Source organism: Babylonia areolata, chromosome 8 (genome assembly GCF_041734735.1).
Source record: "Babylonia areolata isolate BAREFJ2019XMU chromosome 8, ASM4173473v1, whole genome shotgun sequence".
Classification (NCBI taxonomy): Eukaryota; Metazoa; Mollusca; class Gastropoda; order Neogastropoda; family Buccinidae; genus Babylonia; species Babylonia areolata.
In genome coordinates this window covers 30,645,162-30,662,661 of record NC_134883.1, presented here as the reverse complement: position 1 = coordinate 30,662,661, position 17,500 = coordinate 30,645,162, and the positions used below count along the sequence as shown (strand labels likewise).

General features: G+C 51.3%; 1 protein-coding gene across 5 annotated transcripts in view; it reads right to left on the bottom strand.

The window, feature by feature from the left end:
- LOC143284731 (uncharacterized) overlaps positions 1–17,500 on the bottom strand; it is a 41,221-nt gene that overhangs the window by 3,537 nt on the left and 20,184 nt on the right. For all 5 annotated transcript variants that reach the window (XM_076591684.1, XM_076591685.1, XM_076591682.1 and 2 more), the window contains exons 9-17: positions 15,648–15,875; positions 14,329–14,556; positions 13,712–13,983; positions 12,745–12,882; positions 7,275–7,397; positions 5,212–5,491; positions 2,546–3,346; positions 1,315–1,477; positions 1–141 (exon numbers count right to left, since the gene is read on the bottom strand). The exon at positions 1–141 is cut by the window's left edge and continues 64 nt beyond it. In XM_076591684.1, the coding sequence (XP_076447799.1) occupies positions 1–141; positions 1,315–1,477; positions 2,546–3,346; positions 5,212–5,491; positions 7,275–7,397; positions 12,745–12,882; positions 13,712–13,983; positions 14,329–14,556; positions 15,648–15,875 (2,374 nt within the window). The remainder of the gene's footprint in view (positions 142–1,314; positions 1,478–2,545; positions 3,347–5,211; positions 5,492–7,274; positions 7,398–12,744; positions 12,883–13,711; positions 13,984–14,328; positions 14,557–15,647; positions 15,876–17,500) is intronic.

Sequence of the window (17,500 nt, the reverse complement as noted above, 5' to 3'; positions counted from 1 at the left end):
ACCTCCCCGGTGAAGAGCGGCGCCGGGAGGTAATCCTGCAGCCTGTGGAGCGGTACCCTGCTGAGGAGGTCCTCCACCTCCTCCTGGCTCAGAGTCACGTTCTCCACCTCCACCCTCACCCTCACCTTCGTCACTGGAATCCTGATGTGTGTACACACACACACACACACACACACACACACACACACACACACACACACGGAACCCCATCACCAACCAAATAATATTAAACAAGTCAGTCAAGGTCCAGTGCCACCCCCCCCATCCCCCAACCCCCCCCCCCCCCCCCCCAGTCCCCCCTCCCCCCAAAAAAAAATCCAGAACCCAGTTCTTTACCCCAATTCCACACAATTATTCCAATCCCCCGAATCTAAAATCATGTCCGAGTCCCAGCCGTCACGTCCTTCAATGACTTCATCTCCACCATCACCGTCATCACCGTCATCATCGTTACAGGAACCTTACCCCTCGCTCCCTCTTCACCCCCCCCCCCCCCCGCCCCCCCTAAAAAGAAGGTAAATCAAAGTTAGCCAAACCCACTGTCAAAGCCCGAAAACAATCCAAATTCTATCCAATCCAATTCCAACACAGATCCTACCCAAACCACATAAATGCAAACTCGAGCGTGTTGTTATTTTTCTCGACCAGGTAGGCATCCGCAGAAATGTCCATTACCATCTTTGAACAACAAAAACAACAACACACACAAAAATCCGAGTCTTCGTTATTGTTTTAAATCCGGTCCACCATGATGCTTTATCAGGGCTAGATTGAGATTAAAAGAAAGGGACACACACACACACACACACACACACACACACACACACACACACACACACACACACACGCGCGCGCGCGCGCGCGCGCGCAACCCCATCACCAACCAAATAATATTAAACAAGTCAGTCAAGGTCCAGTGCCACCCCCCATCCATGATGCTTTATCAGGGCTAGATTGAGATTAAAAGAAAGGGACACACACACACACACACACACACACACACTCCTGTTTGCAATTTCAGGCAATTTCCTCTTTGCAATTCCAGGCAGCTCCGCTCCTGTTTGTGATTCTAGGCAGTTCATTTGGCAATTCTGTTTGCGAAAGCAAGCAGTTCCTGTCAGCTCCTCTTTGCGCGCGGTGTGTGCGCTTGTGAATGTGCGCGTTTGAACGTGTGCATACGCGTAAATGTAAGTGCGCGCATGTGTGTGCATGTGTGCATGCATGATTATGTGTACGCGCGCGCGTGTGAGTGAGCGCGCGCGTGCACATGCAGGATTTCTATAATCATATGCGTGAATGAAGAACCGAACTCACTTTTCCCTTCCAACAGTCATGTTGCGGATCCGCAGGAGGACCTTGACAGAGATGTCTCTCCGGAAGTCTCCGTGTTCTTCCAGGAAGACCCTGATCCTCTGGTTCAGCTGTCCCTCCTCAGCCTTCCCCAGCCGGCCCCGCAGGTACAGGGGCAGGCGGAGACCTTGGTGACCATGGGCAGAATTATATGAATGTCAGTCGTGTAGTGACTATGAATAATAAATAAATAAATAATAATAATGGTATTTATATAGCGCTGAATCTTGTGCACAGACAAATCAAAGCGCTTTCGCACCAGTCATTCACACGCATGCATAACTCTAAAATTCGAGAAACTGAAGACAAGGAAGAGGCAGGAAAGGGAGGCTATTTTGGGAAGAGGTGGGTTTTAAGGCTAGACTTGAAAGAGCTGAGTGTGGAGACTTGAAGCGAAAGGTCCAGAGACAGAGAAAGAACGGCGGCCAACAGTCGAGAGTTTGAATCTGGGTATGCGTAAACAGAGTGGATCCGAAGCTGATCGTAGTGAGCGAAATGGAGTGTAGAGGTGAAGGCAGTCACAGAGATAGGAAGGGGCTGATTTGTGCTTACATTTATAACATAGAGTGCTGATCTTGTACTTTATTCTGTGTGAGACAGGGAGCCAGTGGAGATGTTGCAAAAGAAGAGTGATGTGCTCAGATCTTTTCTTTTTGAGGACGAGTCGGGCAGCAGATTTTGTATGCCATCAGAACAACAGAAGAGGCATATTAGAACAAGCTGAGATATTGTGTAGGGATAGTCGGCGTTGGGGATGGTTTACCAAAAGGCCAACTGGAGGTGGAGAAGGGGGAGGGGGAGGGTGGAGGCCAACAGTAAACACGAGCGCGCGCGCGCGCGCGCACACACACACACACACACACACACACACACACACGACACACGACACAGAAATAACTTCGCCAATCACGCAGGTATAAAAAAAACTCTGTGTGTGTGTGTGTGTGTGTGTGTGTGTGTGTGTGTGTGTGTGTGCATGCGTGTCTGTGTGTATGTGTGCGTTCGTGTGTGTGTGTTTAAGAGTGAAAGACAGAGACAGACACACAGACAAAGAGACAGACAGACAAAGAGACAGATATATAGAGAAAACATCATAAATGTTAACAGCCACGAACAAACACAACCCTCCGCCCCAACCCCGCTCCCCACCCGACCACCCCCACCCCCACCCCATCCACACACACCTACACCTCACCTCTATCCAGGCTATCGTCGTCATAATTATCATCATCATCATCATCATCACCGCCGCCACCACCGCCGCCTCCACCACCACTGCTGCACGTGCGTCCGGTGGTCCCGTGCGGGCACAGGCAGCGGAAGCCCCCCAGCTCGTTGACGCAGGTGCCCCCGTTGAAGCAAGGGTCCAGGCTGCACTCGTCCCTATCCTCTTGACAGGTGGGGCCTCGCCAGCCTCGGCGACACACGCACTGCACCCCTCCCCCTCTCCCTGTCCTCCTCCGTATGCACGTGCCGTTGTGCGCGCACGGCTGGCTCAGGCACTCGTCCCTCTCCTCCGAGCACAGCTCCCCTTCCCACGGCGCCACGCAGAGGCACGCGAAGCCGCCCGCCTGGTTGCTGCACCGGCCGCCGTTCCGGCACGGCGCGGAATGGCACTCGTCCACGTCTTCCTGGCACCGCTCCCCGGACCATCCCTCGGGGCACAGGCAGCTGAAGGAACCGGCAGAGTTCTTGCACACCCCGCCGTGGAGGCAGGGAGATAAGTCTGAGGATGGGCGCCGTCCCACACCTTCACCGTCACCCTCACCGCCGCCGTCAGAAAGGGTCCAGTTCCTCGAGTCGGAAGACTCTGTCGTCGGTGTGTGAGGTTCAGCAGCGTGGGAGGGTATGGACTCCGATTCCGATTTCTCCCCGGCATGGTATCTGTCGGAACGGTGTTGGTGGTGGTTGTCCTCGGCCTTCTCATCGTCGTCGTCGTCAACGTCCTGGGAAGTCCCGACGACGCATTCGTCGATGTCTTCTTCGCAGGAGGGACCTGCGGAGTGAGTAGGTTAGTTTAAGGTTAAAAAGTCCATGAGCCTTTTAGCGCTCATCGAATTCACATCCAAATGTGTCCAGGGCTTTGCATGAGAAGGTGGGGCCAAATTATTTTCTTCTTCTGCGTTCACTCGTATGCACACGAGTGGGCTTTTACGTGTATGACCGTTTTTACCCCGCCATGTAGGCAGCCATACTCCGTTTTCGGGGATGTGCATGCTGGGTATGTTCTTGTTTCCATAACCCACCGAATGCTGACATGGATTACAGGATCTTTAACGTGCGTATTTGATCTTCTGCTTGCATATACACACGAAGGGGGTTCAGGCACTAGCACGTCTGCACATATGTTGACCTGGGAGATCGTAAAAATCTCCACCCTTTACCCACCAGGCGCCGTCACCGTGATTCGAACCCGGGACCCTCAGATTGACAGTCCAACGCTTTAACCACTCGGCTATTGCGCCCGTCGGGCCAAATTATCAACTTCCGTTGTTTTCTTCTTCTTCTACTACTTCTTCTTCTTCTCCTCCTCCTTTTTCCCCGACTGAAGTCAGGTGCCTGTTGGCACATGGGTGGAGTGAGGGAAATCGGAGTAAAGTACCTTTTCTCAAGGACATAACACCAGTGCCGAACTTGGCCTCGAACCCTGATCACTGGTTCAGAAGTTCAAGACCTAGCAGACTTTGCGACGAAGCCTCCACAAGTTGAGTGGTTGCCTGGTAGGAATCTGAACGTACAGGATGGAATGCCACACTTGATAGAATTGTATCCCCCCCCCCACCCCCTCCTCCACTAGATCTTGAGTGGTGGTGGTCTGTGCGTTGGTCATTCGGATGAGACGAGACAAATAAACCGAAGTCTTGTGCAGTAGCATGCATTTAACGCACGTTGAAGAATCCACGGCAACAGCAAAGTTGTCCAATTACAAAATTTCGAAGTAAAATCCATGTGTGTGTGTGTGTGTGTGTGTGTGTGTGTGTGTGTGTGTGTGTGTGTGTGTGTGTGTGTGTGTGTGTGTGTGTGTGTGTGTGTGCGTGCGTGCGTGCGCGCTCGCCTCTGTGTGTGTGTGTGTGTGTGTGTGTTACACTGTGACAAGCCTGACTGAGCGACACGTGGAACGAACGATGAGCGCCTAAAGGAAGGGCAGCTCAGTGTCAGTCAGCTCTGCCCATGTAAGCTACAGAGAGCCTGTCGTGCAAACTGACCCAGTATTTGTTAAGCTCTTAAAAAAAAGAAAAAAAAAAAAAGCTGGGTACTCTGACCCAGAATATGTGCTATAAAAGTGTCCACATCAATGAACCAAGCAACCAAAGAGGATAGGCGCTATATAAGTATCCATATCAATCAATCAGTCAAAGAGGTCAGGCGCTGTATAATTATCCACATCAATCAATCAATTAATCAATAGAGCATAGGCGCTATATAAGTATCCATACAGATCATTCAATCAATCAATCAAAGAAGATAGGCGGTAAATAAGTATCCATATCAAACAATCAATAAGTCAAGCAATCAAAGAGGACAGGCGCTATATAAGTAGCCATATCAATCAATCAATCAATCAAAGAGGCCAGGCGCTACATAAGTATCCATACCATCCATCCTGTGTATGTATCCATGTCAATCAATCAATCCAATCATTCAATTAAAGAGGATAGGCGCTATCTAAGTATCGATATCAATCAATCAAAGAGGATAGGCGTTGTATAAAGCATCCATACATACCAACCAACCAACCAACCAACCCATCCATCCATCCATCCATCCATCAATGCAATCAATCAATCTTCCAACCAACCAACCAACCAACCAACCAATCAATCAACCAATCTACCAATCGATCTAATCGATCAATCGAACCTGTCCAGCCGGGCGTGCAGACGCAGGAGAAGCTGCCGTGAGTGTTGAGGCAGGCACCCCAGTTCCCACAGGCTGGTCTCGATGCGTTCTGGCACGACACGTTCTGCGGGAAACGCCAGTCCGAGTCGGCCCTGGCTCTGACGAAGTCGCTGTTGATTTTGAGGTCGTCGTCGTCGTCTTCGTCGTGGTGGTCATCATCGTCTTTGCAGGCTGTGACGTTGTGGAAGGGGGCGGTGAGGCCTATCTGGCACTCGTCCACGTCTTCGGCGCAGTTGTCTCCCTTGACGAGACATGACAGGGGTTTTGCGGAGGGCGTGGTGGGTGGGGGGGCGTTGTTATTGTCTCCCTTGGCAAGACATGAAAGGGACTGTGGTGTTATTGTCTCCCTTGACGAGACATGACAGGGGGTTAGGAGTGTTATTATCTCCCTTGACGAGACACGATAGGGGTTAGGGGGTGTTATTGTCTCCCTTGGCGATAAACGACAGGGATTGGGAGTCGGGAGGGGGGGTATTGTCTCCCTTGACGACACACGACAGAGACCGGGGGTGTTATTGTCTCCCTTGACGAGACACGACAGGGGCTGAGGGAGGGTGGGGGTCTGGGGGTGTTATTGTCTCCCTTGACGACACATGACAGGGGTGGGGGTGGGGGGGTATTGTCGAGATACGATATGGATTTGGGGTGTTATTCTCTCCCTTTTCAAGACACGACAGAGGTTGAAGGTGTTATTGTCTCCCTTGACGAGACAGGGCAGGGAATAGGGGGAAGGGTTGTTTGTGTTCTTTTTAAAATTTATTTATTGTTTCCCTTGACGACACACGACAGGAGTTGGGTCGTTATTGTCTCCATTAGCGGGATTCGAAAGAGGTTGGGTAAGTTATTTTCTCCCTTGACGAGACAGGACAGGGGTTGGGGAGGGGGTGATATTGTCTCCCTTGACTAGACATGACAGGATTGCGGGTGCAAGCGGTTTGCTTGCCGGTGCAACGTCCCAAATCGTCCCCCTCCCCCCCTCCCTCTTCCGTAGGTCTGAAACGTCACCCGGATGACCGTTCGGCTTTTTGAAATGTCCCACGGCGGAAGTTCTGGGACGTCCCCTCTAAGCTGTATCGGTCCCCTGCCTCCCTAACTTCACCGAAGAATCCGTCCTTCAAAATCCCCCCCTCCACACCCCCGCAAAAATTGTTTTGCATTTGCTCTCTCGCGCGCGTGTTTGTGTGATTGTGTGCGTGCGTGCGTGCGTGCGTGCGTGTGCGTACCTCCCCTTCCCCTATAACCATTCCTCCATCATACTCTACATCATCACCCAATACCTCAAACCCCCTCCCCTTACTCTCCCCAACTGTACACCCCCAGTCCCCCCCACCCCCACCCCGTACTCCCTCATCCCCACTGTACTCCCTTGTACACTGTCCATCTACTTCACCACCCCTTAACCCTCCTTCGAACATGGAGAGGCCTTTCTACCCCCTCCCCCCACTCCCGCACCCCCACCCCCCGGGCCCACCCCCCACCCCCCGGGCCCACCCCCTCCCACTCCCCCATACCTCCCTTTGTTTTTTTCTATTCAAAATATGTTGACATGTGATATTTCAATTGAGAAAATGTCTAAACAATACCGAATCTGTTCTGAAGACGCTTATATATATTTACCATAATGTATATACGTTTTTAAAAAAAAATCACTGCTTATTAGATCCATTTGGTACCATGGATTATAGGATGTTGTTTTCAAAGTATCCTGAATCTGATGAATCAGATCAACAGCCATAGAGAGAGAGAGAGGCATAAGGATGTCGGCGAGGAGAGAGACAGACTGAGTCAGGTGATTGTTGAGGAATGACATTAAGGGGAGTGAAGCCAGATCTTGCCTCGGATAACCGAAGGGCAGCAATTCCTCCCCCCCCCCCCCCAAAAAAACACAAAACAAAAACAAAAACAAAAAACACAAAACAAAAAACAACAAAACAAAAACAAAAAATACCTCCAAAAAAAGGGGCGGGGGGCGTGGGGGGGGGGTCATTTTCAGGCGCTACACCGGCCCCCCCTCTCACACTCACCTGCCAGCCGACAGGGCACAGGCAGTGGTAGCCTCCCGGCGTGTTGAAGCACGTGGCGTTCAGGGAGCAAGGGGCAGAGGTCACGCACCTGTCCTCATACCCCGCGTTCTGTTCTTCACACAGCTGAAACATCCATCTACATGAAGAATATGGCTCTGAGGTTAGAATGAGGAAGAGAGAAGGGGGGTGGGGTGTGTGTGTGTGTGTGGGGGGGGGATGGACAAGAGGAGGAGAAGAGAAGAAGAAGAAGAGAGGAACTGGGGAGGAATTAGAAGAGGATTATGAGAATTAGAAGAAGAAGAAGAAGAGAGGGAGGAGATGGAGTAGGAGGAAGAGGAGAAGTATGAGAAGAACAAGAACGAGAAGAGAAGGTAGAGAAAAAGAAGAAAGGCGGACGCGTTATACACAGCGCTTACATAATATACAGTTGAAAGAACGAAGTAGAAGAAAGCTGTATAACACCATAACGACAGTCAAAGTGGCCATCTATGCACCAACCACCCATGCACCACCCACTCATGCACCATCCATGCACCACCCACCCATGCACCACCCACCCATGCACCATCCACCCATGCACCACCCACCCATGCACCATCCATGCACCACCCACCCATGCACCATCCATGCACCACCCATCCATGCACCATCCATACACCACCCACCCAGGCACCACCCAGGCACCACCCATGCACCACCCACCCATGCACTCACCTTCCCTGACCAGGCCTGAGGACAATCGCATTCATATCCCCCTGGCCAGTTCCGGCACCGGCCCTCGTGAAGACACGGGGCCGACATGCACTCGTCCACGTCGTCCTGACATTTCTCACCCTGCCACCCCTTCAGGCAGATACACATGAACCCGCCGTCCACGTTGGCGCATACGCCCGCATGCTGACAGGCCAGGGCCATTTCAGGCTCCGAGGGGAGTGCGTTGTTGGTGGGGGTCAAGGCGTCGTTTGGCTTTTGATGCCGAAAGGAAAACAAAAAGGGGGGAGGGGGGGTGTGGGGAGGGGGGGGGGGGGGGAAGTGGGCTGATAGGGCTTCATCATGCAGAGAATGTCAGAGAGGCAGCATGCAGCTTGATATGCACGCAGAGCAAGAGATGAAACAGCACATCTTCCACACACACACACACACACACACACACACACACACACACACACACACACACACACACACACACACACACACACACACACACACACACACACACAGGCGAGAGAGGAGTGGGGGAGATGGGGAGGATGTTTGCCTTTATTTGCTTGATTGTTAGTTTATGCAGTCTTTTTCTGGTGTTTTCCGAGCTTTTGCCTTATCAGTTATCTTTTATTTCCTTCTTATCCTACGACTGAAAATGAACTGTACTATTCACTTATATGATACACCGTGACAATATTAATGTTCAAGTCCATGTCAATATCTATGTTGGCATTATAAAAAAACCCCACAAAAAACAAAAAAACAAACGCATATATGACATTTGTTCAAACATAATGTGCATGTGTATATCTTGCTACATGTAGAGAGCGGTTTGTGATTCAAAAATGATTGTGTAGTCGTGTTTTTTGGTTTTATTTGTTTTTTTGTTTTTTATGGGGGTGGGCTACTGTTTGCTTTGTCTATTTGTTTTATGGTCACTGTCGGCGTCTGTAATTCGTTCGATGTATTCATGTCTTTGATTCGGTTCATCAAACGCATCAAAGAACCACCGACCACTTAGGTAATCCAGACTCACAACAGACTGCGTGGCCGCCTTTAGGACATTTGTATTTGTATTTGTATTTCTTTTTATCACAACATATTTCTCTGTGTGAAATTCGGGCTGCCCCCCCCCCCCCCCACCCCCAAGCAGAGCGCGTCGCTACACTACAGCGCCACCCATTTTTTTGGGTATTTTTTCCTGCGTGCAGTTTTATTTGTTTTCCCTATCGAAGTGGATTTTTCTACAGAATTTTGCCAGGAACAACCCTTTTGTTGCCGTGGGTACTTTTACGTGCTCTAAGTGCATGCTGCACACGGGACCTCGGTTTATCGTCTCATCCGAATGACTAGCGTCCAGACCACCACTCAAGGTCTAGTGGAGGGGGAGAAAATATCGGCGGCTGAGCCGTGATTCGAACCAGCGCGCTCAGATTCTCTCGCTTCCTAGGCGGACGCGTTACCTCTAGGCCATCACTCCACTCCAAGTATGTATGATAGTCAGTCTTGTCCGACTATGACCATCATTACAGCAGTGGAGGCAACTGCATTTCCGAGTGGATATGTGGGACAGAATTCGATTATGATAGAGAGCGTCTTGGCCAAGTTACATCCCCACTCTCTCGGCCAAGAGGTCTTTCGGACAGTTGGCGCTGGGGTCGTTCCCAAAGGCCAATGAGTCCTCGGGGCTGCAGCATTAAGAGGAAGCGCAATCTTGCTTCTTATTTTGAGAGTGACAGACAAGGTGGCCACCCATGCACCATCCACCATACACCATCCACCATGCACCATTCACCCATGCACCATCCACCCATGCACCACCCACCATGCACCATCCACCTATGCACCACCATCCACCATGCACCATCCACCTATGCACCACCCACCCGTGCACCATTCACACGTGCAGCATTACCCATACACCACCCGCCCGAGCACCATCCACCCGTGCACCACCACTGAGAGTCATAGTCGTTCACACACACACACGCACACACACACACACACACACGCACACACACACACACACACACACACACACACACACACACACACACACACACACACACACACACACACACACACACACACAGACTAAAGCTATCAATGAATTACCACTGCGTTGAAAAACCATTAATCATAAAAAGGCTATCACATTGCTGTCCCTGCACTACACACCCGTTCACAGCTCCGTAAATACCTGTCCCTGCTCTACACACCCGTTCACAGCCCCGTACAATACCTGTCCCTGCACTACACACCCGTTCACAGCCCTGTACAATACCTGTCCCTGCTCTACACACCCGTTCACAGCCCTGTACAGTACCTGTCCCTGCTCTACACACCCGTTCACAGCCCTGTACAGTACCTGTCCCTGCTCTACACACCCGTTCACAGCCCTGTACAGTACCTGTCCCTGCTCTACACACCCGTTCACAGCCCTGTACAGTACCTCTCCCTGCTCTACACACCCGTTCACAGCCCTGTACAGTACCTGTACCTGCTCTACACACCCGTTCACAGCCCTGTACAATACCTGTACCTGCACTACACACCCGTTCACAGCCCTGTACAGTACCTCTCCCTGCTCTACACACCCGTTCACAGCCCTGTACAGTACCTGTACCTGCTCTACACACCCGTTCACAGCCCCGCACAGTACCTGTCCCTGCTCTACACACCCGTTCACAGCCCTGTACAGTACCTGTACCTGCTCTACACACCCGTTCACAGCCCTGTACAATACCTGTACCTGCACTACACACCCGTTCACAGCCCTGTACAGTACCTCTCCCTGCTCTACACACCCGTTCACAGCCCTGCACAACACCTGTCCCTGCTCTACACACCCGTTCACAGCCCCGTACAATACCTGTCCCTGCTCTACACACCCGTTCACAGCCCTGTACAGTACCTGTACCTGCTCTACACACCCATTCACAGCCCTGTATAATGCCTGTCCCTGCACTACACACCCGTTCACAGCCCTGTACAATACCTGTACCTGCACTACACACCCGTTCACAGCCCTGTACAGTACCTGTCCCTGCACTACACACCCGTTCACAGCCCTGTACAATACCTGTCCCTGAACTACACACCCGTTCACAGCCCTGTACAATACCTGTCCCTGAACTACACACCCGTTCACAGCCCTGTACAATACCTGTCCCTGTACTACACACCCGTTCACAGCCCTGTACAGTACCTGTCCCTGCACTACACACCCGTTCACAGCCCCGTAAATACCTGTCCCTGTACTACACACCCGTTCACAGCCCCATACAGTACCTGTCCCTGTTTTACACACCCGTTCACAACCCCGTACAATACCTGTCCCTGCTCTACACACCCGTTCACAGCCCTGTACAGTACCTGTCCCTGCACTACACACCCGTTCACAGCCCTGCACAATACCTGTCCCTGCATTACACACCCGTTCACAGCCCTGTACAGTACCTGTCCCTGTTTTACACACCCGTTCACAACCCCGTACAATACCTGTCCCTGCTCTACACACCCATTCACAACTCCTGCTCTACACACCCATTCACAACTCCTGCTCTACACACCCGTTCACAGCCCTGTACAGTACCTGTCCCTGTACTACACACCCGTTCACAGCCCCTGCACTACACACCCGTTCACTACCCCTGCTCTACACACCCGTTCACAGTCCCGTACAATACCTGTCCCTGCACTACACACCCGTTCACAGTCCCGTACAATACCTGTCCCTGCTCTACACACCCGTTCACAGCCCCTGCACTACACACCCGTTCACAGCCCCGTACAATACCTGTCCCTGCTCTACACACCCGTTCACAGCCCCGTACAATACCTGTCCCTGCACTACACACCCGTTCACAGCCCCTGCACTACACACCCGTTCACTACCCCTGCTCTACACACCCGTTCACAGCCCCGTACAATACCTGTCCCTGCTCTACACACCCGTTCACAGCCCCGTACAATACCTGTCCCTGCTCTACACACCCGTTCACAGCCCTGTACAATACCTGTCCCTGCACTACACACCCGTTCACAGCCCTGTACAATACCTGTCCCTGCTCTACACACCCGTTCACAGCCCCGAACAGTACCTGTCCCTGCTCCACACACCCGTTCAGAACCCCTGCTCTACACACTCGTTCACAGCCCCTGCTCTACACACCCGTTCACAGCCCCTGCACTACACCCGTTCACAACCCCTGCTCTACACACTCGTTCACAGCCCCTGCTCTACACACCCGTTCACAACCCCTGCACTACACGCCCGTTCACAGCCCCTGCTCTACACACCCGTTCACAACCCCTGCACTACACACCCGTTCACAACCCCTGCACTACACGCCCGTTCACAGCCCCTGCTCTACACACTCGTTCACAGCCCCTGCTCTACACACCCGTTCACAACCCCTGCTCTACACACCCGTTCACAACCCCCGCACTACACCCGTTCACAACCCCTGCTCTACACACCCGTTTACAACCCCTGCTCTACACACTCGTTCACAGCCCCTGCTCTACACACCCGTTTACAACCCCTGCTCTACACACCCGTTCACAACCCCTGCTCTACACACCCGTTTACAACCCCTGCTCTACACGCCCGTTCACAACCCCTGCACTACACACCCGTTCACAACCCCTGCACTACACACCCGTTCACAACCCCTGCACTACACACCCGTTCACAACCCCTGCACTACACACCCGTTCACAGCCCCTGCACTACACACCCGTTCACAGCCCTGTACAGTACCTGTCCCTGCTCTCTGTCCATCAGCAGCTGGCACTCGTTGATGTCCTCCTGGCACACAGGCCCCGTCCACCCCTCAGGGCACTGGCAGGTGAAGGTACCCGGGGTGTTGACGCACCCGGCTCCGTTGGCGCACGGCTCCTGGAATTGGGAAGCAAGGTGTTCAGGTGTGTGTGTGTGTAGGCGTGAAGCTGCTCGTGGTGTGATGACTTGTATTGTTTTCTTTTGCATTGTATTGCATTGCATTGCATTGTATGGCATTACATTGCATTGCATTGTATTATATTGCACTGCATCGTATTACATTGTATTGCGTTGTATTGCATTGTATTGTATTGCATTTGTATTGCATTACATTGTATTGTATTGTATTGTATTGTATTGTATTGTATTGCTTTTTGTCGAAACAAATTTCTCTGTGTGAAATTCGGGCTGCAGTTCTCGGGGACAGCGCGTCGTTACAAATCAGGGCCATCCTTGCTCCCCCCCACCTTTTTTTCCCCCTCCTGCCTGCTAGTGTGTTTGTCTTTCTATCATTGCAGATTTGTTCCTACAGAAGTTTGTTCTTGTTTCCACCATAACTCACCGAACGCTGATATGGATCACAGGATCTTATTAACGTTCGTATTTGATCTTCTGCGTGCGTACGTATCCCCACGAAGAGGGGTTGGGGGGTGGGAAGTGGGGGTGAGTGTGGGGGCAGGGGGGTGGGGGGTTGGGTTCAGGCACCAGCAGGTCTGCACACATGTTGACTAAGGACCCTTAGCCTACCAGGCGTCGACGGCCGGGGCTCGAACTCAGGAAACTCAGCGTTCAAACCATTTGACCACCCCGCCTGTCAAGATGCCACAACCTACCTACATGCACACACTCTAACCCACGACCTTACCTACTAACCTACACAACAAACCCACTCCCACACACCCACACACCTACTCCAACCAACCCACCACCCACCCCACCTACCTACCTCCGCACACTCATCCACGTCCTCGCTGCACAGGTGTCCGGCCCACCCCGCTGCGCACGCGCACTGCAGGCTGTGCCCGAAGCCAGGGTCCCGGCAGGTGGCGCCGTTCTCGCACGGCGTCGCCAGGCAACGGCTCACGTACACGCCGCACGTGCGCCCGGTGAAGCGCTCGGTGCACGCGCACCGGAAGTCGCGGACCCCGTCCAGGCAGGTGCCGTTGTTGTGGCACACCTGGCCGCGGCAGTCGTCAATCTGGACGTCGCAGGTAGGGCCTGGTTGGAATGGGGGTGGCGGTGGTTTTGTGGCAGGTAATAAATGGATAAATGAACACTTAAATAAATAGATAAATATACAGATACATACATACATACACACATGTATACATGCATACATAATTCTACCCTGTGAGAGGTCGCTTGTCAGAATTTCAGTCGAGTGCGCGATGAACGCTTCCTCGCTAGGCCAGCGTGATGACGTGTTTCGGACTGGCCAGTCGCTTTCGCGCTGCTCTATTGCCGCGTGTCATTTGTGTTGTCTGTTGTCCAGGTCTCATGTGTCCACACTAACACATACATACATACATTCATACATACATAAAAGAATCAATAAATAAATACCCGTGAAGTCAGGTTTGCACTCGCAGTAGAAGGCCCCTGGGACGTTGACGCACGTGGAGCCCTCGCTGCAAGGGTTTCCCAAGCACTCGTCCACGTCGAACTCGCACGTGTCGCCATAGAAACCGAGAGGGCACGTGCACTGGAACCCTGGCTCCTGATTGGTGCAGTCGCCGCCGTTCTGACAGGGTCGCTTCAGGCATTCGTTGATGTCTGTGTCGCACCTCTGACCTGAAAGGGATACAGAAACAAATGAATGGGGGAATAAAATAAATGAATTAATGAATGAATGTATGATAGTCAGTCGTGTCCAACTGTTACCATCAGAGCAGCAGTTGAGGCATCCGCTGTTCGGCCTATCTGGCCTAGAATTTGATGATTGTGGACAGTGTCTTATACTCAAGTTGTATCCACACTCTCTCGGTAAAGAGGGCTTTCGGACAGTCGTCGTTGGGATGGTCCCTAAAGGTCGCCTTGAATCTTATGCTGCATCCCTCCTCCCCACCTCAGATCTAGAAGAGGAGGTTCCTAAGAATCCACTGCCATTGCGATGGGCGGAGCCTGAGCGACTGACTGACGTGTTGCTGCTGCCTCCGGAATCTGCTTTCTTTTTAGTCTGGATTGAGTAGATGGAAGGTAAGTCGTTTCATGGATACTGTATGTATGTATGATGACTATCAGGACAGCTGTGGAGGCAACTGCTGTCCCGACTATCTGGGCTAGAATCTGATTACAGTGGAGAGTGCCTTGTTCAAGTTGTATCCAAACTCTCTCGGTCAAGAAGGCTTCAGGACAGTTGGCGTTGCGATGGTCCCTAAAGGCCAACTAGCCCCCAGGGTTGCAGCACAGAGATATAAATGAGTTCCTACTGCATTTACATAAGTGTAAAGGCAAACATAACCTGTCATCATTGTTTTATACAGGTATGACCTTCTGTAAAGGACTGATTCTCAAACGAGGAGGCAAGGTAATACTAGCTCTTAGTGCTGGAGTTTAAGATGGCCTTTGGGGACCACTCAAATGCTGACTGTCCTAAAGTCCTCCTGTCCGAGAGAGTGGGGCTGTAACTCGGGCAAGACACTCTCCGCTATGATTAAATCAAATTCTAGCCCAGATAGTCGGGACTTCGGTTGCCTCCTCTGCTGTTCTTATGTCAGTCGGACACGAATAACTATCATCATACAAACACAAGGAAGTCACAGAAACTCCTTCAGCAAACTAGCCAACAATGAAATGCTGTCTGTCTGTCTGAATGTCCCTGTCACATAGCTGTTACGTGTTACACCCCCCCTCCCCTTCCCACATACACACATGTTACACACCTGTATAGCCCGTGTCGCAAACACAGGCGAAATCGTTACGCAGGTTCTGACAGCGCGCGGCGTGGACGCAGGGGTTGCTGGCACACTCGTCGATGTCAGTTTCGCACGTGGCGCCCGTCCATCCGGCGGCGCATGCGCAGTGGAAGGCGCCGTGCAAATCACTGCACGTGCCATCGTGCTGGCAGGGGGCGCTCAAGCACTCGTCCACGTTCACCTCACACCGCCGCCCTTCGCAACAAATAAATAAATAAATGAATAAATATATAGATTAAGAATAATATGGATACTTATAAAGTGCCTATCCTCGGTCGGATACCAAGCCCTAAGCGCTTTACAAACACGGGGTCATCTGCACAACAGCTGCCTACCTGGGCTGAGCTGACTGACGGATGCCATTGGGCGCTCATCATTCGTTTCCTGTGTCATTCAATCAGATTTCAGGCACGCACACATACACACTCACACAGACATGTAACATTCTGCGTAATTGATCTTCTGCGTGCGTACACACACGAAGGGGGTTCAGGTCTGCACATATGTTGACCTGGGAGATGGGAAAACTCTCCACCCTTTAAACACCAGGCGCCGTTACCGAGATTAGAACCCGTGACCATCAGATTGAAAGTCTAAGGTTCTAACCACTCGGCCACTGCGCTCGAGCATAAATGAATAAATAAATGAAACAATAAACAAATAAACGAATAAATAAATAAATAAATAAAATGAATAAAACAACGCTAAAAAGATTAAAGGTCTCACAGCCACTCCGTCCATTGAGATAGTGAATTCATACCCACTGTGTTTGGCATTCTCCATTGGAAGAAAGAAGAGGACAAAATTAATTGTCTCGTTCCGCCGTTTTAACTCTCTCCATACGAACGGCGAAAGAGACGACGTTAACAGCGCTTCACCCCAATTACAACCATCAAAATATTACAAGCGGAAGGCTCTTACACTGAAGAGGTGAATGTTGACAAAGAATACCACGATTCTGATGACGGAAGCTAAAGGTTGGGTCATAGAGACACCCACTGGACATCCGAGGGGTCTGTGTAGAGGAGAAGAGAGGACTGGCCGTACTGAGTGAGTTAACTTTCTCCGACCAAAGCCGTACACCATACACACGTGGGCAGTGTGAGGAAAACCGGAGTCAAGTGTCTTTCCCAAGGACACAACACCACGACGAAACGGCTAATCGACTCTGTCATGACGCATCCAAAACATGAATGAATAAATGAACAAGAAATGAAAAAGAGCAAAAGGTCCCAGAATTAATAAAATAGCGAAGGAACAAACGCACAGATTCGTGAAAATACCACAACAGTGCAACTGACTCGGAACGAGTAAATGAGTGAATGAACGATAGAATGAATGAAGAAGTGAGTGAATGGATGAATGAATGAACGAGTGGAAGGACGGAGAGATGGGGAGATGCATGGAAGGATGGATGAGAGCATGGAGGAACGAAAAAATAAAACTACAAAAACACCACCACCAACAACAACAATAAAATAAAATAAATTAAAATAAAGTACAGTTCAGGGACTGAAGGGAATGAATGAATGGATGGATGAACGAACGAGTGAACAATATAAAAGAGCAAGGGACTCTGAATGAATAAATGAATGAATGAATGAATGAATGAATGAACAAGCGGTAGTGGCCTCCGACTGGCTCGCCATGGGCTCGGCAAAGGAAGACATGACCAAATTCTCTCCCTTCTCCGCTGCCTCAACCTTCCCCTCCGCGACCGAAGTCACAACGGCTCCGCGCATTCATATCTGGGTGGGTTGGTGGGTGGGCGAGAGGGGAGGGAGGGGCTGGGGGGCGGGGGTGGGGGGGGGGAATCAGTA